The sequence below is a fragment of the Catharus ustulatus genome, chromosome 4, assembly GCF_009819885.2.
Source record: "Catharus ustulatus isolate bCatUst1 chromosome 4, bCatUst1.pri.v2, whole genome shotgun sequence".
Classification (NCBI taxonomy): Eukaryota; Metazoa; Chordata; class Aves; order Passeriformes; family Turdidae; genus Catharus; species Catharus ustulatus.
This window is the reverse complement of record NC_046224.1, coordinates 52540376-52563843: the sequence shown is the minus strand read 5'-3', so window position 1 is coordinate 52563843 and position 23468 is coordinate 52540376. Positions and strand designations below refer to the sequence as shown.

At 35.9% G+C, this 23468-nt stretch overlaps 1 protein-coding gene across 2 annotated transcripts in view; it reads left to right on the top strand.

The window, feature by feature from the left end:
- USP15 (ubiquitin specific peptidase 15) overlaps positions 1-23468 on the top strand; it is a 58689-nt gene that overhangs the window by 19952 nt on the left and 15269 nt on the right. Inside the window, exons 5-8 of one of the 2 annotated variants that reach the window (XM_033058099.1) lie at positions 1796-1941; positions 4418-4479; positions 12759-12842; positions 19035-19179. In XM_033058099.1, the coding sequence (XP_032913990.1) occupies positions 1796-1941; positions 4418-4479; positions 12759-12842; positions 19035-19179 (437 nt within the window). The remainder of the gene's footprint in view (positions 1-1795; positions 1942-4417; positions 4480-12758; positions 12843-19034; positions 19180-23468) is intronic. The other variant, XM_033058100.1, reaches the window with a different exon arrangement.

Sequence of the window (23468 nt, the reverse complement as noted above, 5' to 3'; positions counted from 1 at the left end):
GACTCCATGATCTTGGATGTCTTTTCCAACTTTAATGAATCTATGATTCTACCGGAGGACAACTCTGTACACAATGTGGCTCAGACAATACCTGTTTGATCCGTTTTCATTTGTGCTGGAGCAGGCACTTCAGTTCATAAGCTAGCACTCCAGTAATACTTGGTGGGGATGGGAGGAAGAATCAGAAAGTGTGCAGTGGTTATATGTTCGTGGAAATACATAAAAGAATCTTGCTTTCATAGTCTTAAAATTGGCATAATAGTCAAGTGGAACATGCTCTTCCCAGAGTCCTGGACATAATGTATAGTCATCCAATAGGATTGATTCTTCCTGTCTTGTAACAGTTCTGTTAGCAAAGCTGAAATGTGTTAAAAATTAACATAATAAATGTTAGCTTAGTACTTGTGAAGAAGACGACTGCAGTGCTCAGATAATTAATTGCCATGGTATTAATAGAATGAAAAATTATATTTTGTGAATTCTTTTAGTGAAAGCCGTTGATAAATCTAGATATTCTACTTTATTTTACAAGATTGTTGCTGACTAGATTTGTTCCTGTATTCACATATAATTATTTGAATATGTTGGTTGATTCAGACAGTACATGATTTTTTTTTGAAAGCCAACAAATCAGGCAAGTCTGTTGCCTTGTTGATATCACCTACCTTGCCTATATATAATCTGTTACAAAAACAGATGATCCAGTCTAACACTTGCTTTCAGACTAAAATGTATGATAACTAGTATAGAAGCAAATTGTATTCAGTTGCCTACGATAGCTACAAATAGTATATTGGCCCATTGTCATACATTACACAAGCCAAATGTCTGGGCTTTTGCAAGGTACTTTTTAAGTTTTGGGTCTCAATTTGGCTGTTCCTATTTAACCTAGTGGAAGATAAAATCTTGGGTAAAAGAGAGCGAGAGAAGCTGACACACAAGTGTTTTGGCCTTAGATTTTGGAGGAATGTCTTTCAAAGAGCTTACAGGGCCCATTTTTATAATTGTGCTTTCAGTCATCATCAAGTATGTTTCTTAGCTCCTGTTTTGTATTTTGTTAGCTGTTATGAGACGTAACTTCCACTGGCCTTTACAAGTCTACCAGTTAAAAAATGCAGCTAAGTGGGATTGCTATGAAAAAGCACTATACATAGTAGTTAAAAAAATCCAGCTCTTCAATAAACTCTGCTTTTGTGTAAGGAGAATAGTGTTAATTAAAAACTTCTTAAATTTCAATTGTAGATAAGTTGTGTTACCTTAAAGTTATGTAACACTGGTTATATTTCTGTCAGGTAGAGTAGGAACTGGTAGAGCTTTTTTCTTTTATTCTTTCAGGGATGTAAAATCTTTCATTTTCCTTTTAGAATAATTTTGTGCGGTTTAGTTTTACAGAGTAGTCGCTGTTTTTCTGTGGACATGGGAATTAAACTTCACACGTGTATTCTGTGGTTAGTGCTAACTGTTCTTGGATATGGACAGATGCATAAAAACCAAAAAGGGTTGATTCAGGGAACAGAATTACTTCCTGCACCTGATTTTGCTACCACTCTCACTTCTGATAATTTGCTACATCCCCAAACCTCTGTTAGCACACTCAGAAATTAATAGATGGCTTCTGTCCTGTTATCAACTTCTCTTTATTTGGTCTGCCTTGCTGAGGGGTTCAGTCTTCTGACAATTTCTACAGATTCATTAATATTTTGAATATTGAGGAGATGAATTCTGTTGCTTTATTTGACCTTACACTGTTTGTGTATTGAAATGTTGAACTTGTGTTTTTTCTTTCACAAAACAGACACAATTGAAAAGGAGATAAGAAAAATCTTCAATATTCCAGGTGAAAAAGAGACCAGATTGTGGAACAAATACATGAGTAATACTTTTGAACCTTTGAATAAACCAGACAGTACCATACAGGATGCTGGTTTATACCAGGGACAGGTACAGTGAAACATTATTTCTTTTCTTGAATATATTTATCTGTTTGCTCATGAAAATGTAGCTGTACCCAATGATTTTTGCTTCTTTTTAAATGAAAATCACTTTCTAATAGATTATGTTAGGGATAGAGGATTTTGTGAACAAATTAGTTGAAATTTAAGTAGTCTTTTTGTGTATTTTTTAGGATTAAGGACTGAAAAGAGAGATTAAAGAGAAATGTAACTCTCCTGGTGAATGATAATGAAAATTTTTGATATACTTCTAAATTTTAAATTTTATGTTTACTAAATTTTATGAAATTGCTGACATTAATTTGGTAAAATCTGAAATAAGTAATTATTCCTAGGTTCTTGGATGTGTTCCTCTAATGAAACTCAAAATTTGAAGAATAGGTATTCTGAAAATATGTCTTTTACTCAGATTCCACTATCTAGATTTCACAAACAAAAAAAAAGTGAAAACACTTTGATAAGAACAGCAGACCACAGAGGTTTGTAAACCTTCTTTAACATGAGACATTATCATCACTTTATAGGGGAATTCCTCACAAGATAATTTTTTTACCTTTCCAGATGAATATGAAGAGCAAACATTGAATATAAAGCTACAAAATATAAATATAAACATGAACAGATTGAGCAATTTCATTGATAAAATAACTCTTCAGATTATTGCACTGATTCTTTGGTCTTCAAATAGAGTTGGATGTTTTTTCAACAGTAGTTCATGCAGTCACACTGCAGATGGATGAAATTTGATGGCAGTACTTTTAGGCGAGATTATATTAAAATATTTCCTTTTGCCTTGAAATATTTGACTCTAACCTACTTACCAGCAGTATTTTTGCTGTGTTTCAGTTTTCTTTTATGGCATGGAAGGTAGGTAATCAATGCACCGAAATTGCTGCTTGAACTATTGTGTCCCTTAGCTTCATGTACTTGAACCCTCACATAGGTAATTTTAACAATGCAAAAATCCTACTGGAAGAGCCCACATCTCCCATAAAAGATTCACATCAAAGATGTAACTTTCAAATTACCTCCATCCCAATGAAACATTAACTATGAAGTGAGCATGGTCTAATAAAGCCATGACAAGACCTCTAGGTGACATCTGTTCTTTGAGTAAAATAAATACTGTTTAAAACGGAGTTTAAATATTGTTTCTGAAAATGCTAAATGTTGTGGTAGCCATATATGTTTGGTCAGTTGCATTTGCTGACACACACATGGTTATTTTTCTTGCTGAGCTTCCTAATCTAATAATAGTAATTCTGATTATTACAGTCTGTCTAACCTAATAGTTATAATAGTGTATGTGATCAAGTAAATTAATGCTTTGAATTTATCAGTTGATTTCTGAAGCAAGCCTTTAGGGATTTCATTGAACTCTTTAGTCTAAATCTGCTTTCTATTTAGTTAGCTCTGAGACGTGGTCAAGGATATATGAGAATCAGTCTTTCACCATCAAGGACCAAGGAAAGTAAACTACTCTTCCTAAGAGAATGCTGGTCATGATAAAAGGCTTGTTTTCAATCTCATGCTCAAGTGTGTTCAGACTGAAGATGTGATTACATCTTCAAGTGGTTTTGAGCATTAGTACTTACCTAAATTTATGTCAGAGTGTGGACACATATGGGCACAGCATGGCATTTAATTAGTCTCCTGAAACATCAGTCTGCAGTTGTGCAGAATTAGTTGCGTTGGAAGTGAGGAGTTAGATTCAGTTTAAGTATTGGAGTCTAGTTGCCATTTCAAAGGATTCAGCTCTCTCAGCTGTCAATCCAGAAAAAGGCATGAGCTGTTTGTAGGTCCTGTGTCATATCTGCCAGCGTAGGGCAGATATCTCAAATACCCAAAGGAGTTTCAAATGACACCTGACGCCTGTGTTTGGGACTGAGTGTTCTCTGTTCCTTTCCGTCCCAATAACAAATTGAATGAAATTAATTTCATTAGCCAACTGTCGTGTTGAAAAAATAATATTAGATAAATACTTTGGCAAAATAACCACACAGGTATGAATTTAAGGCTATCAAGGCAGAAAATAGTTTTGTTGGGGTGTTTTGGGGCTTTTTTCTTATCCATCTGTGTGAGGCAAAATTCTTTCAGGAATTATCCCTTCCTTAACAGGGCTCTTGTATAGACATGTGATTTCTGAGATTCACAGGTGCTGTTCAAACACTGCAGATCATCTTTTGACCTCTTTGAGAGATAAGTTGCTTGCTGTCCATGGATTGTAGAGGAATAAAAATATTAAATTACTTGCCCAAATTAAGATGAGGGGTGAAAAAATTAGAGAGGAATGTGCTGTGCAATGGATGGAATATAGAGTATCATGGAATACTGAATCTCAGTAATAGTAATTTAAATATCAGTCTTTTCTGGATCACATGTCAGCAAATCCATTAGTAAAATGGAACAGAAAGCAATCTACTGATATTTTTGTTTCAGTTTTCTTATTACACTTTTTGTGGTAGGTCCTGGTGATAGAACAGAAGAATGAGGATGGAACATGGCCAAGAGGTCCTTCAACTCCTAAGTAAGTTATGAATTCCAGTTACATGATTAGTTGCATATTATTTTGCTTTATGAAGTTTTTAGAAGTGGCATTTTATTTTGAAAATCACCTTTCAGATCTTTTAGTTAAAAATACACTTAAGCATATTTGTTGTAAGTGCTGCGCTTTGTAGAATGTTGAATAATAATGGTGAATTCCTGCATATACATTGCTTAACTTTGTTGATTTCAACTAATGATGTACATTATCCTGGTTAAAAATGGAAAAAAATCTATAGTAGAAAAATGTAAAACTTAGCATATTTTATTTAGAGATCAGTTTCAAAGCACAGTGTATCTGTTAGGTCAACACAGATTTTATCAGTATTTTTTCTTATATGTAAATATTTTCATGGACAGCTTGTTCCCTTTGTCTCTGGAGCGTAATATTTGCCATAAAGGTTATTTAAGTTGCAGCCTATATTGCCATCATGTGACTTTTGTTCTTTGTTGGCTGTCATCGGTTAATGCAGGCTGATGTTGGTTTTGTTTTCTGTTTTTCATGTTATCAACAGCACCTTGATAATGGCAAGTGAATATAAGGAAAGACTTGTGTGTTTTTCTCCTTTTAACTATTTTTAATGTTATTTCCAGTGTCTAAATCATGTTCTCTTGGTTTTGAAGAACAGTTGGAACCATTTAATTAATTTGATGTCAGCCTTACAAATAGTTACCTGTGTTTTTTGCCTTCATTGGCTGATGCTTGATCATACCTTTCATAATAAAGTTTGAGTTCTTTTAAGTTCTCTTTATTCTTTTTGAGATTATGTATGCATGTATTTAAGTGTCACTGTTGTTCTAAAGCATTTTTATGATATCATTTAAGATTAGTATGAGTAGTACGTCTTGCTTACAAGACATTGTAACACAAGGCATTGAGAATGTGGAGCAATAGAAATAATGGGACGCTAAGTACTTGAAGTTTAATCCCTGACCTCTAAAAGCATCTAGTAGGAATTTAAATTCTTAGTCAAATTTTAGATGCGTCTTTCAAAGGTGAAAAGAACTTATGTAACTCACTGTCATAGATTCTTTTGGAAGTTTTGGTTGGAAGGTATTCTGGTGGTGGTATCTACTTTTATTCTGCCAGATTTCTTTTCCATTGTATGGAAAACATTCAAGAGCAGTATAATAAATTAAAGAATATCTCCTGAAAAATGTTTGATCTGGGGACAAGAAATGCTAATTCAGAGTGCTGGTGTCAGGGGATGCTGTAAGTAAACCAGCAAATGAGATGAATATTATTTCTGTGAGGTTGGGGTATGGTTTTGAGATCGAGCAGCTATCAGAAAATTGGAATTTGATATTCAAATGCACTGTAATAATGGAAAGTTTGCAAAATTTAGTGAATTCAAATAGTGGATATCAACAGGCTGTAATAGGGCAGGTTTTTACATCTGTTTAAAAGTTCACGAACAACCTAATAAATGTTTAAATGGATAGAAATATTAAACCCTTGCTTTGGAGTTTTCTGTGTGAGATCCATTAGTTTGTCAATACAAATAGCATATATCCACATACCTTCCTACAGTCCTCTCATTGGTCACATACTGACTCACTGTTGAAATTACCTCTTTGTAGTACTTCTTCTTGAAGAATATTGTAAACAAATTCTGATGTCAAGGTATGAAAGACCATATTTAGAAATAGAGGATAATGAAAGATGATAAAGCTTGAAAAGGCAGGATCATTTTAGAGCATGAGCTTAGCTTTTCTAGAGATTCACAGAGTTGTTGAAGTTGGAAGGCATCTCTGCAGATTCTTTAGTCCAACCCACTTGCTCAAAGACAGGTCACCTAGAGCAGGTTGGTTGGGACTGTGTCCAGATAGGTTTTGAGTATTTCTTAAGGATGGAGGCTCTACAGCCTTCCTGGAAAACCTATTCCACTGTTTGATAACTCCTATTTGGAAACAAATTCCTTATATTTACAAAGAATTGAAAGTGCTTATTGCCTCATCTACTTTCAGTGGACATCACTGAGAAGGGTCTTCCTCTATCTTCTTCATTCCCTCCTACTGGTTATTTATGCATGTTGATAAAATTGCTCTGGAACCTTCTCTTCTCCAGGCTGAACAGTCCCAGCTGTCAACCTTTCCATAGAGGTCAGATGCTGCAATCCTTGATCACCTTTGTGGTGTTTCACTGGACTTGGTCCAGGGTATCTCCATCTCTGGTACTGGGACCCCAGCACTCCAGGTGTCTGTGGCCAGTTCTGAGCGGAGGAGAAATTGCCTCCCTTGACCTGCTGGCAGTGCTTTTCCCAGTGCAGCGCCCTGGGCCAGGGTGGTTGGTGCAAGGACATACAGCTGGCTCATGTCCAGCTTTTTGTCCAACAGGACCCCCGGCAGTTCCCTGCCAAGCTGCTTTCCACTTGGTCACCTGCCCTCACACCCACCTCCTCCATGTATTAGTTCCTGGCATTGCTCCTCCCCAGGTGCAGGCCTTTGCATTCCCCTTGACTGGACTTCATGAGGTTCCTGCTTGCTCATTTTTCCAGCCTTTTGAGGTCTGTCAATGACAGCAGAATCTATATTGTGACAATTAAAAAGGAGAAACAGGAAGATGGAAAGATGTTCTGCACATTTTCCTTGCCTCTTTTTCACAGAAGCGTAACAGCAATTTTTGTATTGCTTCTTTTGGTAGTTTTTCAGTATTCCTACTACAGGTGATGAATGCTGTCAGTTTTTCATGAGAAATATGTTAAAGGTGTGAGCATCTTTTCTTTTGCAAGAAAAAAACATTTACTTTGAAAGTGACCAGATTGGGACCTCAGTTCAGTACAGGAAGGAACACTTTTGAAAAGGATAATTCTATTTTTCTTAAGAGTATGATGAATTCATACAAGAAAAGAGATTATCATCATACTTGTCTCTCCTGCTGAAATTAGAAAGGAGTGATTTTAAGTTGGGGATCCTTTTCGTGTAGGAACAGAGACCATGCTGTGCAACTTAATTTCTGCTCTGTGTTCAAGCTTGTCAGTGTTTGCATTTGTTTTATGTGTACTGTTCTAACTTCTGAGTTTACTTAATTTTAGAAGTAATTGCAACATCCACTGTAAAAACCCTGCATGATTTAATGATATCTGCTATCGTGTCATATTTTAATGCTGTTTAAAATCTTTGTGGGTCTTGGGTTTTTTTGTCTGAAAGTGTTTGAATGTGGTGTATATTCTTAAACTGGGGTCAGTCAGGTTTAGGAAAAGCTGGATTTTTTTTTTTTCTTTCTGAGAGGTTGTTTGTATCAGCTACTAGGATGGTTTTTGCTCTGGGAGGTTGACTTTCATGAAACTTTCTCTTTCTTCTGGAACGTCTTAAATGTCGCCTACTCCCAAAAGAGGTATTACTTAGTAATGATCATTTTTGCAGAAAATCTTGTTACACTAACATGCCTGTGAGTAACTGTCTCCTCAATTTCATACACATGACAAACTTATACAAACATAGAGATCACAGTTGTCTTTCTAGCTTAGTTGCTACTGAAGACTTGAGATCTTTCTGCAGACTTTTTTATTTTAATCTGTGTCCTTACATGGGAAATTATTCTGCAGGCAGAAAAAACAACTAATCCTGTTTGAATGGTTTATTATTGTCAAGATGGTGTTTTAAACTAAAAAATATAATTTTAAAATATAAATAAAATATAATTTAATAAATTAAATATAAATTTTTAAAATCGAAGATTGTAGTTCAAGTTACTTAAGGAACTGTACTACAAAATCAAGTTACTTATATTCAGGAAAAACTGTACATCACTTAAAAACTTTTAGCCAATCTGTAATTATAAAACTTGAGGCAAGGAGAAGCAAGGAAACTCAAGTTTTGACATTCCGTGGGTTACCAACTAAATAGCCAGTACAGGATTTCTGTTAGTTTTCTGTTAAGAAGTTGTTACCTGTTGGTATGCAAATATAAAAGCAAATTATGGAAGCATACAAAGGAGCTACAAACTAGTAGGTTATTTCCTTCTAATTTTAAAAAAGTTGTAGCTGGGTTTTTTTAGAAAACTGAAAAACAAGTTTTAAATCTACTGATTCATCCTGTTCTTTAAAAATGCTTTCTATATGGTAAAAAACTTAGAATTTTTTAATTGCCTGTCAGTCTGTATTTCTTTGTGTGTATTAAAAGTAATGGATTTCATTCTGATAATTTTTATATTTAGATATCACTGTGGAATAAGTAATCCTAATCAAATAGCTGACTACTTAGCATAATTTACAGATGGCCTGCTGTTAACTTTCAAGCAATTTTCATGTGTGAAAGGGAGTATATTGATGGTTGGTTGGGGTGATTTTTGACTATATAAAAAAGATGAGACTGTACACATTTGTAGTTCAGTTCTTTTTCTCCATGTAATAATGAACATTTTCTTACAATTTTTTTCAGATTTCTTTTAGTTAAAACTGTACACCTTTTTGTCTTGGAAAAGCATTAAAGGTCCTTTGTCAATTCTTTTCTTCTCTTGGGTTGGACACCATAATGTTTGTTAAGAGGAAGGAACAAATGAATGGAAGATGTTTAGCAGTCCTTTTAAAAATTACATAATGCCCATTTATCCAAGTTTTTTAGGTACATTTATCCATGAATCTTCAAAGGAAAAAGTGTGTTTGGATTTTTTTTCTCTGAGCAGTTGTTATGCAGACAGATATGCTTTTACTCACTTCTCTGTAAGAAAGAATTGTGCTGTATAGAGCGAACTGGGGACTTACTCTGATGTCTTAAATGGTATAAGCAGGAGCTGTCAGCTTGTTTGTCAGCCAAGAGCTGGACTGCCATTTGCTGATAAATAATAACCATGAGATAACCATATGTCTGAGCTCCTGTGGGTAAACACCAAACATTGGTGACGTTCAACAGACCTTTTCACGCTAGTTTAGCGAACGTGTTCATTAATATGAATTAATGGCGGGCTGAAAAATTCTTAACAAATGCAGGTCCTGAACAATAATTTTTTTGACTGATGAATGTTAAAATATCAACCTTTTTTACTGCAAATTCCCCAAAGATGTGTGAATTAGTTAGGGTTTGTAAGAAGAGACTAGTCTAACTGAAGTTTGCTTTAAAATTGTATGCTAGCCCAGTCATGGTCACAGCTTCAAGGAAAAGAGTCCTTGATAATGGAAAGACCTCTTGAGATAGTGTCACCTAGTTCCGCTACTCAAAGCATGGGGGAGCTGTAGCAGATTGCCTAGAACCATATCCAGGCATATTCCTTGTTCAGATGGAAATTTATTTTTTTTTGTTTTATGCCCATAGGCTCTTGTCCTTTCAGTGGGCACCACTGAGAAGGTTCTTGCTCCATTTTCTTCGTTCCCTCCTATTGGGTAATTATACAAGTGATACATTCATTCTGGAGCCTTCTCTTCTCCAGGCTGAATGGTCCCAGTTCTCAACTTTTTCACATAGGTCAAATGCTGCACCTTTGTTGTGTCTCTCACGAGTCGAACTCCAAAATGTCCCTTTCTCTAGTGCTAGAGAGCCAAGATGTGAACCCAGCACTCCAGGTATCTGTAACCAGTTCTGAGTGGAGAAGGATCACCTCCCTTGACTTGCTGACAATGATTTTCCCAGTGTAGCATGCTGGGCCAAGGACACACTACTGGCACATACCCACCAGGACCCCAGGTGGTTCACTACCAAGCTGCTTTCCATTTGTCACCTGTCCTTCCAGGGGTAGAATTGAATGGCCATCTCATTGTATACTTATGTAACCCATGTTTTATCTGCTTGTCCATGAGGGTGTTGCAGGAGACACTGTCAAAAGCCTTCAGGAAGTTGAGACAAACCCCACCATTGCTTCCCCCTCATTTGTGAAAATAGCCTTCTATGAAGAGATTACTGTCAGGCTGGTTAAGCAAGAGATCTACCACTGCTTTCACTCAGACACTTTCTCTTCACATCTTACTCAGGTCAGAAGCTCCTTGTTCATCTATTCAGGGCTTCCTGCTTCCTTTGCTTGGTTTTTTACTTCTCTGGATGGACCATTATTGAGCATAGAGAACTTTATGATCTTAGAGGTCTTTTCCAACCTCAGTGATTTTGTGAATACCAACCAACTCTCTTGGGGCCCCCTCTTCTTTCCAGGGGTGTATCGCATGGCATTTTTCTAAGCAGAAAAGGCTAAAATCTGCTCTGCAGTCATCCAGGCTGTATTCCTGTTTTTTGCCATGCTCTCCCTCAGGATCTCAGATTTCACCAGCTTAAGGTCATTTTGGCCAAGGCCCCAGCTTTGCATTCCCAACTAGTTCTTCCTCCTTGGTTTTAAGTATCAGATGGAACCGAGAAGCTCTGCTTGTTGGCTCCTCAGTCGCCTGCATCAGATGATTGTCATTGTTGCATCCCAGAACCTCCCTGCAGATTTTGTATCTTGCCATGTTGCCCCACCAGCAGGTCCCCTGTTAAGACTAGCGCCTGTGAATGTTAGGTTTCTTCCAGTTGTCCAAAAAAGTCTTATCTGCCTTTCTTTATCCTGATCCAGTCAGTCTGGATGCCCCCAGAGGTAAAAAGACTGTTCTAGCTGCAGTTGTTTTTACTGATATCCATGTTTATCTCCTTGCTGTTGTGTTGGTCACTAGGGGAATTGTAGTGCAGTTTAACCATAGTGTTAATGAAGTATGTGGGCAAGTGAGTGTCTAATGTGAGTTACCATTTATTTTGGGATACTAGGGTAAGGTGGGTTTTATTAACCTGTCTTTTGCTGTTAAAAGGCTAAATTATAATAAATAAATTTGTGGGAATTGTTTTTCACATAATTAAAAATTACTTTTCAAACTTGCATGTTAGTTTCTGCTGCTGTTGTAGCTATGTTGAGAAATTGTTTTACTATTCTCCTGCATTTCAGAAGCAAGCCATTTACTGATTTAGTAGACCTTAATTGGCTTACTCTGGTTTCTTTTAGCTTTTACATACAGCAATTATACATTGAGTTTTAAAATTTAAAACTGTATTGCATTTGCATTTGATTGAAATTATATAAAAGCTTTAATTTTTTCGAGAAGTTCAATTTTTTCTAATCAAATAACTGTTTCTGTAATTACTTGTATGAATGTCATAATTTAACTACTGTTCTGAATTTAAATGGGGTTAAACTGACTTCAGTTAGGTATCTTTTGTGGACAGTGCATCTTTTGCTTCTTTGAAGACAATATTCAGAGAATAATTTAGACTGATAAAGGAAATTATCAAGGAATGTTGATCACAATATTTGAAAAATTAACTAACATGCTCTTCATGTCGTGATACATAGAATGGTTTAGGTTGGAAGGGACCTTGAAAGCTGATGTAATTCCTTTCCCTTCCCCAGCAATTTTTCTTTTAGAAAATGTTTATTGATAGAAAGTTGAAAGTAAATATGAAAATGTACTTGGGAAAATTCCCAGTGTAAAAATGTTTATTTCTTCATGGAGTTTAGTTCTTGAAAGGTACTTAAAAAGTCCTGAGCATGCAGAAGTTCTTCTCTTAATACAGAGATGTGTATTTCAAAGCTTTTCAAAGACAGACAGAACTCTAATATAATTGGAGTTACATAGGGCCCACAAAACTAGGAAGTTACGCTGTCTTTTCCTTGCACACTTGTAAGATTTGCTTGAGAAAAATGCACTGCAAGACAGTGTAAATATTGTATTTATTTGTTGCATTCAGAGGTCTTTGTTATGAAAATAATCAGTATTCTTGTATATTAAAGTAGTCTTAAATCGTGGGGATAAGTCATAATGTTTCTACTTTTGGCAAAAAAAAAAAAAGTTTTTAAAAATTTAGCGTGCATAATATCCTGAAATTTTCTAACAATATTACTGAGACAATTTTAACTAAATGGTTCCATGCTGCTGCTAAATTAACCTTGAAGTGTTTATCTTAATCACTTTTGTATCTCATCTCAACATCCATTTAATTTTAAATGAGAAATTAATAAAATTCTCACATTAGAAACTTTACATTTTAAGTTTTAGAATGGCAAAAATACCTACTGTCATACTATAAGCTGAAAACAATTTTTTTAGCACCGTGGCCTGTGCTTGCTTTCAGTTTTTTATAGCTCTGTTTCTTCAACAAATTATGAAAGTTTAAGTACTGTGAAGTATTTCAGGTTTTGAAGGACAGATTCTGAGGGCTGCATGTCCTGGGTATTTTTAGTGCTTTGCCCACTTTTTTAAAAGTATTTCTTTTCCATGCTTGATTATCTGCTTTGTTCATTTATTATCTTTCTTTCATAGTTTTTAATACCTCAACATTTTTGTCTAATTTATCATTTTCATATTTTTAAAGGTCCCCAGGTGCATCCAATTTTTCAACTTTACCAAAGATCTCTCCATCTCTATCAAATAATTATAACAACATGAACAACAGAAAGTAAGCAATATACCTTAAAACATTATTTATCACCCCTGTGTGATATAAATAAAGTTCAATGTTTTATAACTCCTAGCTTAAGGATTTTTAATTGCTTTGCAGTATTTGGCTTGTGAATTGTTACTGGTTGTATTTCACAGTGTAGGTAACGCTGACATCAAGAAGTGAAACAACATTAGAGATGTTTGTAACTCTTCAGCAGGGAAGACACTGAAAAGAATTTTGGGTGTCGTAAGGAAAGGCATAGACTTCATTTAGAGTTTATCATTCTAGAAATACATTGTTGCTATTATTATCCTGCCTGAATTTAAATGAAAGGCAAGAAAAGTAAAAAGTACTTGTCCTTATGGTGATCAGATTTTCCATAGTTCATTGCTCCTAAGATATTAGAGCAGCATATGTGACATCACATTTTGATTTCAAATCATGAGAGCTGAATTATGTTAGCTGTAATGTAGCCAGGATCTTAACGTCTGTTTCTTAGTGCTAGAAGACTTGAGAGAGATCAGACTGAGTGCTTGACTATTACAGTGAACAAAGGCTTAATAAGAAAACTTACCACTTTTACATGCTTTCTCCTTTATATTCTGAATTAGAAGGTTTTTTCATAAATAATGTGATAAAACTCTAAAAGAGTTTTTATATTGCATTGACCAACTTTGTGTGTAGTTTTCTGTTGTTATTGTACACAACTGTAAGAAAAGTTGGTGAATATAGAAAAACATGGAATTATTTCACTTTAACAGATAATGGAGCATCTTTCAAATGCTTGAAACCAGAGAGCACTCGTCTTAAATGCAAGCTGGGGGAAGTTGAAGAGCCTTATTCTTACAATTCATTAAAATTTGTAGTATTTTTCTAAACAAGCATTTTGTAATAACATTTGAAGATGTTAAATACTAAAAAGGTGACATAAATGTTAAATATACAATATCTTCCAGTTAAATACTGCACTTATCAGAAGTGATTTTTCCTAAGGGGTGAAGTGTCACTTCTGCTTCTACCAACTGTGAGTAGCCCCAACTCTCACTGTTGAACAAATTGAAACCTATGTAATTGCAGTCCATTGTACTGTGTGTGAATGTGTCGTAAATAAGAAGAGTATTGCATATATGATTGTGTAAAAAGTTACACAATCAGAGCTGAACCTCCAGTTGAGAACTAATTTCTTCTTCTCCCAATGTTTAAGCAGAAGGCAGTGGTATTGCCTAACCCAGCCCTTAACAGTGACTTTTTTTTAGAGAGCTGTGATTTTAAATCAAGACTTCAAGGCTTACTTTTTTCTTTTTTTTAACATTAGCTTCTTGCAGCTTTTAAAGATGGAGTGTTCATGTCATTTACCTGATTTTAATTTTATTTCTTGGTTTCTTTTGGAGCCAAAATGTGAGCTTTTAGAACTTAAGAAAAATTCTGGGTTTTGGAGGAGTGTGTTTCTTTGTTCTTATTTTACAGTTTATGACTGTCAACAGAAATAGTTGCTTAAAAGGAAGTCATAAAAATTTCAGATTTGATAAGGAATTGGTCTTTTTAAGTGATTTAACTTAAACATTTGTAAATCAGTTAATAGGTACATGTACTCTGTAGTTACAAAATACCAGTCATTTTTCTCTTGTATATCAGAACACAGTACATCTGGATGTTATGCAAGACATTCAGTGCAGAAGTATATGGTTTTCCTTACAATGCAATAATCCAATTGTGATGGCTTTAAAATATTTTATAAATCACAAATTAATAATTTAACACAAGATGCAATGCAGATGAATCTTTAACAGCACTTATCTCAGAGTCTGTGTTCAGTGATATCGATTAATAAACTTTGTACTTTAAAGTACATGCTTTTGCATTAAGAATTTTTGGCTTCAAATATTAAATGGAAAGATGCATCTCTGTATTTGATTCTATTATATAATTATGCATTAAGAATGTTCCACTCTTCTTGCAAATATTTTCTTGTCTAAGTAAGTACTTCTTTTTCATTAATTAATACTATCTTTGTTATTTTCTTAATTAACTACTTAATGTCAACTTTGTCTGGAATTTATTTCCATGCTATGCTTCTGCCTTATTGCCTCTTATATTTATTGCACATGTCCTTAGTACATTAGTGACAGTATACATTTGTGGCTTTCTAGGATCTGTTGATCTCCATATGGGCATAAGATGTTGTGACTCGAAAGAAAATACCAGGATTTGTTTTGAAGATAATTTTGTCTGACAAATATGATGTATAAGGCAGAAAAATCAAACAGGGTGTGTGTATTAATGGTCATAAATACTAGTCATTGCAAACCTGCTTTTGCAATTACTAGAGCTCACCTAGAGAGTACAAATTATGTTAAAAATATGAAAGAATCAGGTTGCTTTGTATGGTACGCATTTGTGTAATGTTTTTCTAACCCAGGAGATGTTCTGTATAAGAGTAAGCCTCAACCTGATAGATACTTAATTTTGTGTGGAGGTAGTCATACATTAGATATCAGAAATAGCTTGCGCAAATTTTACCCAGTCTGCAGCCTTCATTTCTGTAAAAATGTGAGTTTGCATTTGATGGAATGGAGGATTCCAGATAATTGATCATTGATGTTCTTTTGCCTTTACAGATGATCTTGTAGAAAGATTAACATAGGATTAGCATATGTGTTAGTGGGTTCAGAAGAGCAGGGAGAGACAAGCATCTTTTAGGTCTTACTGGAGTTTCTGTTTATTGCTTTTAGTAAAGCAATACATTTCATATCCCATACAGTGTTTTTAAAATTATGTGGGATGGGGATTAAAAACACTTGAACAGGGATTTTGCTTGGGGAATTAAGTGAAAAGTTGTTCTATTTTCTTCATTTGTAACCATTGCTTTAGGCTCCTAAAATTACTTGTTTGCATCATTTAGTAGTGTCATCCTGTCAAGACGAACACCTGGCAGCTTTGTTGGTGTGCTTGGTATATTTCAATATGCTTATTCTAAGAAGTACAAGTGTTAATTGCGTTACATTACCTCTAGAAACAGTTTCTTCATGTCGTACCTGACACATAAGCAAATATTATGACAGAGGTAATTTAAGTAGATTGTAGTGTTATCTTTTACTCTCCAGACAATGATAATGAACAAAAGTAAAGATAATTATCTTTATGTAGTGACATGGCCCTTTCCTGCTGCTTCAGATGTTTCTAAAATCTGATGAAACCTGATAATAGGTTTCTTAAAGAGTCTGGTCACAAAAATACATTGACAGTGCATTAAAATGGTTGGAATGTTACAGAGCTCAGTAAGTGTTCCAAACTTTTTATTTTCTGGGCTCATTCCTTTATGTATATACCTGTTGGTATGTGGCATTCCACTGTCAGATTATGTCTTTTCTAAAACTAGTGATGCTTTTTCCATCTGCTCTGTTCAGAATCCATTCTGTGCAAAAGTCTAACTGTTTGATGAGTCCTCTGGGTTCATCATCACCATTTGAAAGCTGCTTTGGTGTTGAAAGGCACATACAGATGGTACAAACAAGTAATTTCAGATCTCGCATATGCAGTCCAAAATTTCTATATTTACAGATAATAAAATCTCATTTGGAAACCTTTTACCATTTTTGCCATTTCAAGAACTCTGTTCAAGGGTCTGAAGATGATTTAATGTTTTCAAATCTTGCCTTACTTTTGTGAAGCAATTTTTTCTAAGAACCATTAGTGTTTTCTTTCTGTTACTGCTCTTACTTGACTGGCTTATCCTAATACTACCATTCTGCTTCATTAAAGGTAGGAAAGTTTTGCAGGAAAAGCTGCTGGAGGCTTGGGGACATGCAATTATCACAAGTTACTTTTTATAGGATATTTCTGTTTGAATTAAATTAATGTAGACTTGCATCTTTTCTTGCTTTCCATTGTTAGCTACTTCCTATTGACTGTTAATAATAATTTATTTTTCATCCAGCTAAAAAGCATACAAAGCAAAGCAACAATGTAATTTATATAAAAATAATTTTTCCACAACAAAACAATTTGCAGACTGATAGAGCTGTAGAGACATCTCCTAGTCAGTAGGCAAGGCAGTGTTTTGTAGGATATGTTTTGATAAAATATCATAGAACCATGGAAGAAAGATACTCACAGGATGAGTGGTAACCTTAATCTCTAAACCCCTCAAATATATTTCTGTGGGCCAGTACAGAAGCTGAAAGAGCTCAGAAATGTCTTTCCCTTTTGAGAAGTAAGCTGACAGTTTGTCCCTTAGAGCAAATATACACTGAATCAATCTGCACTACAATTATCTTGAGCTAAATTATGGTTCATGGTACTCAGCTAGTTTGAGATAACCTTTCACATGAATAAGCTACAGCCACAAAATAGTAGTTGCATTTCCTTAGCTTCCTAGTGTCCCTCCAAAGTTGGCAATTTGTGAAGATGGAAAAGCTGCAGTGAGGGAAATAAAAATGAAAATCCCTAGAAGAATTGAATTGAATTTGTTCATTACCCCTACATCTCCTAAATTTCAAAGAGACTTCTTTTTTGTTAAGCATGTGAAAAGTTTTCTCTGTTAAGACAGGTAAGGACAACAGTAGGAAGGAGGTAAGGCTGAAAGTAGAAGCTTGTTGTGTACCCTTGTGCATGTGCATTTCTGTTACTGCTGTGCACTGTTGGGTTGTTTATATTGTGGGGGTTGCATTAGCACCAGTGAGAAGCTTGTTGTTTTGATTCCTGGGGGAACTAAGGCTTGCCAGCTTAAAAGAATTGGAGTTCACTGCAGTAACTGGGCTGCAACTGCAAAGGGAGATTGAAGGTAATTTTTTCCTGGGGATCTCTCATATATGTTGAACACTAATTTTGTGTAGTTTTTTCATTGAGAATGACCAGTGAACACAATACCTCTTAGCTAGTTTGGGGGCAAGCCAGAGAGCAGAGAAAATGCATATGTATAAAAAAGGGAAGGACTAATGGGAAAGTCAGCTATTGAAAAGAAACGAGCTGATGTAAAGGTTTCATAACAGGAGCTTTATGGACAGTAAAGCTATAAACCACACAAATTTCTGAGACCATTGAAAGGGAGAAATTTTCATCCCGTTCTGTTGGAAATCTTTGATAGCTTGGTAAAAAAACCCCAGTTTTTTATGAAAAGTGAATAACTGTGCACCAAGGAGACAGCTGGAATTCAGTAAAGGGCTTGATAGTGTTCGGGAGTAATGGCTGGAGTGTAACCAGTGAGCACTTGCATCCTCAGACTTTTGCAGTTCCAAATCTCAGTTGTTTATTGGGATTGATTCTTTGCACTGCATATTTTTCCTTATCATTCTTAGCATCTGACTTTCAAATTTTTGTTCATGTTTTTTTAATTGTGAAATGATGCTTAGTAGCTGCAGAAATACTCCTGAATTTTAGCCAAAGCTACTGTCACACAGATTTCATCATAATAAGTGTCTGAAATGGTTAAAGTGGTTGTGGTTGCCTGTTTTTTTTCTAGCATATTGCAAAACATCCTCTTAGAAGATTTCTTTACCTTCCTAGTGTTCTCAGAAATGCTCACTTTACTGTTTTGAGGATTAATTTGTATTTGATATTTTTGTATTTGATCTAGAAACAAATTGTTTTAAATATCGTCATTTTACCTATTTCAGTCTTCTACAGTTTCTCCGAACAGATAGATTCATATTGAAGTTGTTGCAAGGCATTTTGCGCATTCCTTTTCCTCTCAAGGCTCTTCTGCATTTGCATGCTGGATTGTGCTGTCCTAGCAGGAAAGCTATAAATAGACTGTCTGATGCAGTGAGGCAGCTATGCCACAGTGGCCTTGGAAATCTCAGCTTTCACCTGTAACTCTGCATTCCCATTCCCACCGACCTCACTCTTGCAGTAGCAGGATGCAAAAGGAACGTAAATGATTGATTGCTGCTGGTGGTGTCTAAAGTCTGAGTGTTTTAAATATGATGGAGCAATGAAGAATAGAGTAAGCTGTGAAGCTGCTCCTGTAAAAAAGGGGTAGGGATGTAATAATTGCAGTTACTGCAGTATGTTTGATTTTGGTTGTTTGCACAGGTGACTTTTAAGTTGACAATAATGTTATTACAAAAGTTAAGTGTTTTAAATCTTTACTTGTTTGCAGAAGTTAGTTTAACATTTTTAATCATTTAAGTTTATAAAGTACTTGTATGCTTTAAAGTACTATAGAGTACATGTTTACGTTGTGAAAGATGTCTTGTTTTTTTACAGTGTGAAAAATTCAAACTATTGTCTCCCATCATATACTGCTTATAAGAATTATGATTATTCAGAGCCAGGAAGACACAATGAGCAGCCAGGCCTGTGTGGCCTGAGTAACTTGGGGAATACATGTTTCATGAATTCAGCAATTCAGGTATGTACTTTAAAATAAAATCACCTAGTGTTATTACTTGGAAATAGTACTTTATTTTATCATGCTTCAAAACTAACTTAGCAGGATAAGATTAAAAGTGAGGAAATAATATTTATTGTTATACTTTAAAAGTTGATTTACATATCTGCATTCGGAATGGTCAGTGTCAGAGAGAGCTTGACCAGTGTTCTACATGAGTGAACTCCTGAAGTGGGATTCTTTGCTTTTTGTAATAATTGCCATGCCCATATGTCACAAAAACTGCCTTTTCCTTTTGAAATGCACTTGAGTGCCAATTGTAGTAGAAAAAAGTGTCAAAAAGTAGATGACTGAAAGATTGCTGGGCTTTTATTTCTGATTCATTATGTACTGCTAGTGCACAGGTTAACATGCAGGAACTTTGGAAAATATTTTCCTTTGACCTTTCCTCTCAGAAAAGCTATTTCATGGATGAGGTATTTTGCAGGAATATGTTAGTTGTTTCTTTGCTCTGAATCCAAGAGAAATACTAGTATATCTACTACTACTATACCAAGTTGAAGAAACCTTAGTGTTTTAATTTTAAATGGAAGCTGCAGTTGTAGAATAATTAACAGTCAGAACTGGGACTTTTGTTTGGTTTTGTTTAGTTCTTGAACTCACCTTTTGTCATTGGAGCAGTCTTTTGTCAAAAAACTGCTATGTGTATTTAAGTCCTTGTTCACATATTTTCCTGCTGAGTATGAAAATATTCCATCTTAACCTAGCATGCTGCAGAGTTGTTATCCTCCTTTCCTCCTTGGTCATTGCAACGGTTCCTGGTTTATGCCCCTTGACCATGTTGATGACTTTCTCTGCTCTTTCTTACACTGAGGAGCCCTTAAACAGGACATCCTTCTCACAAATTCCAAATGGAGGGGAAGATTTACTCCCTTTTGCCTCTGACTGCAGTTGCTAATCCAGCCCAGTTTGCAGCTGGGTACCTTTCTCATGGGGATGAACAGCAGGATCACATTTCCACACAAAGGGACCACTGGGTCATATAATGCAAAACTGCTTTCTAGCCACTTAGCCCCCACCTGTTAGTGGTATATACAGTTATTCCATGCTTATTCCATACTTACTGGTATAAGGCATCCATAAAACTAAATTTGTTTCTAAAGATTTGTTTCTGAAAAAAAAATTAAATTTGTTTCGTGTTTCCGTGAGGGTACTTGAATAGAAATTGAACAGTGCAGAAAGTAATTAAATTTTTTTTAGCGTGCTATGCAAAAGATGGCTAAGCTGAAAAGGAGGAAGGACACACATTTTGCAGTGTCCATTCTAACTAAAAATGCTACATGTAACCTCTCTTGATTAGTGAATTGCATCATTATGCTGTTGGAAAGAAAAGCGTGTGTTTTTGTCTGGTGCATCAACCAGAATTATGTTTTATAAGTTGAATTCAAAGAATTCTTGCGACATAATGAAAGGCTTTTTTTGATTCTACCTTGTTCATCAAGCTGTACTGATTAAATAAGGATAATTTTAATTACTTATTCAAACCTTAATTGAACTGGTATACATGATTTGCATATATGTAATTCAAAAGTAACCTTTTAGGTTAGTATTCTAAGCATGGGTTGTTGCCTTTAGGAGTCTTACACAGCATAACAAACTTGCTACATGTCACATCATTATCCCGTTGTGTTAAATGGATTTAATTCTGAGGTCTGCGTTAGAAATTATATCAGCTTTAACTTCACTGCTTTTCAGTTACATCTAGAGAATTAAGTTTTCAAATAAGTTCTGAGAAACTGTAGTGTAAATTAATAAATACAGGTTTGCTGATTACCAAGACAGTGCTCTGGGTAAGAAAATGAGATGTTTATTGAGCAGTGTAGCTTTTAGTTTGGCATGGTACCTTTAGTATGTCCTTGAAGGTGTGTTTTTTCAAATACATTATTTAGTGGTTTTCTTAGCAGGGAAATGTAAAGTATCTTTCAGTTTCACCTACTGGATGTCTCAAACAAATCACTGTTCCAAGTTTTATGTTATCTAAGAAATCCATGGAAGTGCTTTTTAGTGAACATATGATATGTTCTTAACACACTGAGCTATCACAGGCTGCAATCTCCCTCTTGCCACCACTGCATCTTTTTTCAGTTACACAGAAAGCATGCATTTCACTGTGCTAACTTGCTATTAATTTCATGTCCTGCTTTTATCAAAGTAACATTGGACTATTCCGGCTGTAATGCCTATGGCCGGAGCATTCTGAACATTATTTGATCTGTCATAGTCTTGGAAGCAATGAAAAGATGGGCTCAAATAGTCTGTGAATGGCAAAATAGGGAATTCTCCTTGGGAATGTTGGCTGCTCTAGGTGTTTATTGGATGATGGAGCAGAGTACACCCTCAGCAAGACTAGAGATCACACAAATCTGCAGTGAGGAACTGCTGTATGAGATGGCTTTGCTGCCATTCGGAGGGACCTCGGTGCCCTGGAACCTCATGAGAGTTCAGAGGAAATGCAGAGCCCCTCAGTGCCTGAGGGGAACAACCCCAGGAACCAGTACACACTGCAGTAGGGGTCAGCAACTGGATGGAAAGCAGCTTGGCAGAGAAGCATCCAGGATCCTGCTGAACAAAAAGCCAGTAGTGTGTTCATGTGGCCAAGGCAGACAACAGCATCCTGGGCTGCACTTGAGGAGTATTGCCAGTAGGCTGAAAGAAGTGATTCTTTGCTTCCACTCAGCCCTGGAGAGATACCCCCTGAGTTCTGAGTTCACTTCTGGGCTCCCCAGAGAGTTTAGGGATATCCTGGAGCAAATCTAGTTACAGACCACGCAGGTGATGAAGGATTGCAGCACCTGACCTGTGTGGAGAGGCAGAGAGCTGAGGGCTGTTCAGCCTGGAGAAGCTTCCAGAGGGGTTTTATCACTTTTTGGAAGTACCTGCTGGAGAAAAGAAAACTAAGCCAAACTCTCCCAGCCCACTGAAAGAAAAAGGAGCAATGGGCACAAGCTGGAGCACATGCAATTCTTAAATATAGGAAACTTTGTTCTAAAATGGGGTTTATCAAACAATGGAATAGGATTTTCAGGGAAACTCTGAACCCTCCATCCTTGAATATGCTTAAAACCTAACTGAACGAAGTCCTAAGCAACCTGCTCTAGGTGACCTGTGTTACAGCAAGTGGGTTGGACCAGAGAATCTGCAGAGATGCCTTCTGATCTCAGCTGTTGTGTGATTCTCTGATCTACTCTGATCACCTACTTTATCTTGCTTATCCTCCTAAGGTGTATTCCTTCACAATTGTGCTAACACAGGATTGTTTATTGGGATAAATCTGTTTTCTTTCAACAAAATAGTTTACTTGGGAGTATTGGACTCTGAAATAGTTTCAGTTCCATTAATGTACTGAAAGCTCTGCTTTGATCCCTTCCATTCAGTTTGTGCTGGATGTGATCAGTGTAGCTTCCTTAAACAGAAGCAGAGTTTAGTTTATCCCTTTTCCAGCTGATTACCAGTTTTCTCAGCTCTCTGTGCTTTCCAGGGAGCATTGAGGCTTCCTGAGTATTCGCATAGGAGCCATTTCTGCTTCAGAAACCACACAGCTGTTTCTCACACAGCTTCTCTTTGGTCTTATCTCATGTAGTGAAGATGGTTTGCATCAGAGTTATTATCAGTGTTCCATGTCAAAGAGGGACAATTCCTTCTCACAGCTTCATCTCGCAAGTCTGGCAAACTTGTGTGAAGGTTCTTGCCCTGTAAACATACTAGGTAGAAATCTGAAAATCCTAGCAATATCTTAAATTCATTTGCAAGTTCTTTAGTAGTTCTTCAGTCTATAGATAAGGTTAGACTTGCCCCTTTATCCTAAGTGATTATTGTGAAGAGACCTTTGCCCTTCCAAGCAGGAGCTTTCAGTGTTAAGAAGCTCAGGACAACTGGAGGATAGATGATGAAGAGATAGGTAAGATCCTGTGGGATTACAGGCAGCTGCAAGCTGATTGAGAGTAAGGCCAAGAAGATTAAAATACCACTGTGTATCTCCCAAGTGCTGTTCTCTTACCACTGTTCCTTAATTTAAAAAGAAAACAATAATTCAGTATTCTTATTTTGAGTGTATTGGAACTTTAGTGTAGTTTTTTTCAGATTCTTTTGAAAGGAGTATTAATTTATTTCAGTGTTAACACCTAAGGCTTGATTTTTTTTTCTAATTAAGCCTAAATGTCTGCTTTTGCAGATCCAAGCATGCAATAAAACAGGAAAGACAAAAGGGAGTGCCTAGACTTTATGAAATAGGTATTATTATGAATACTTGA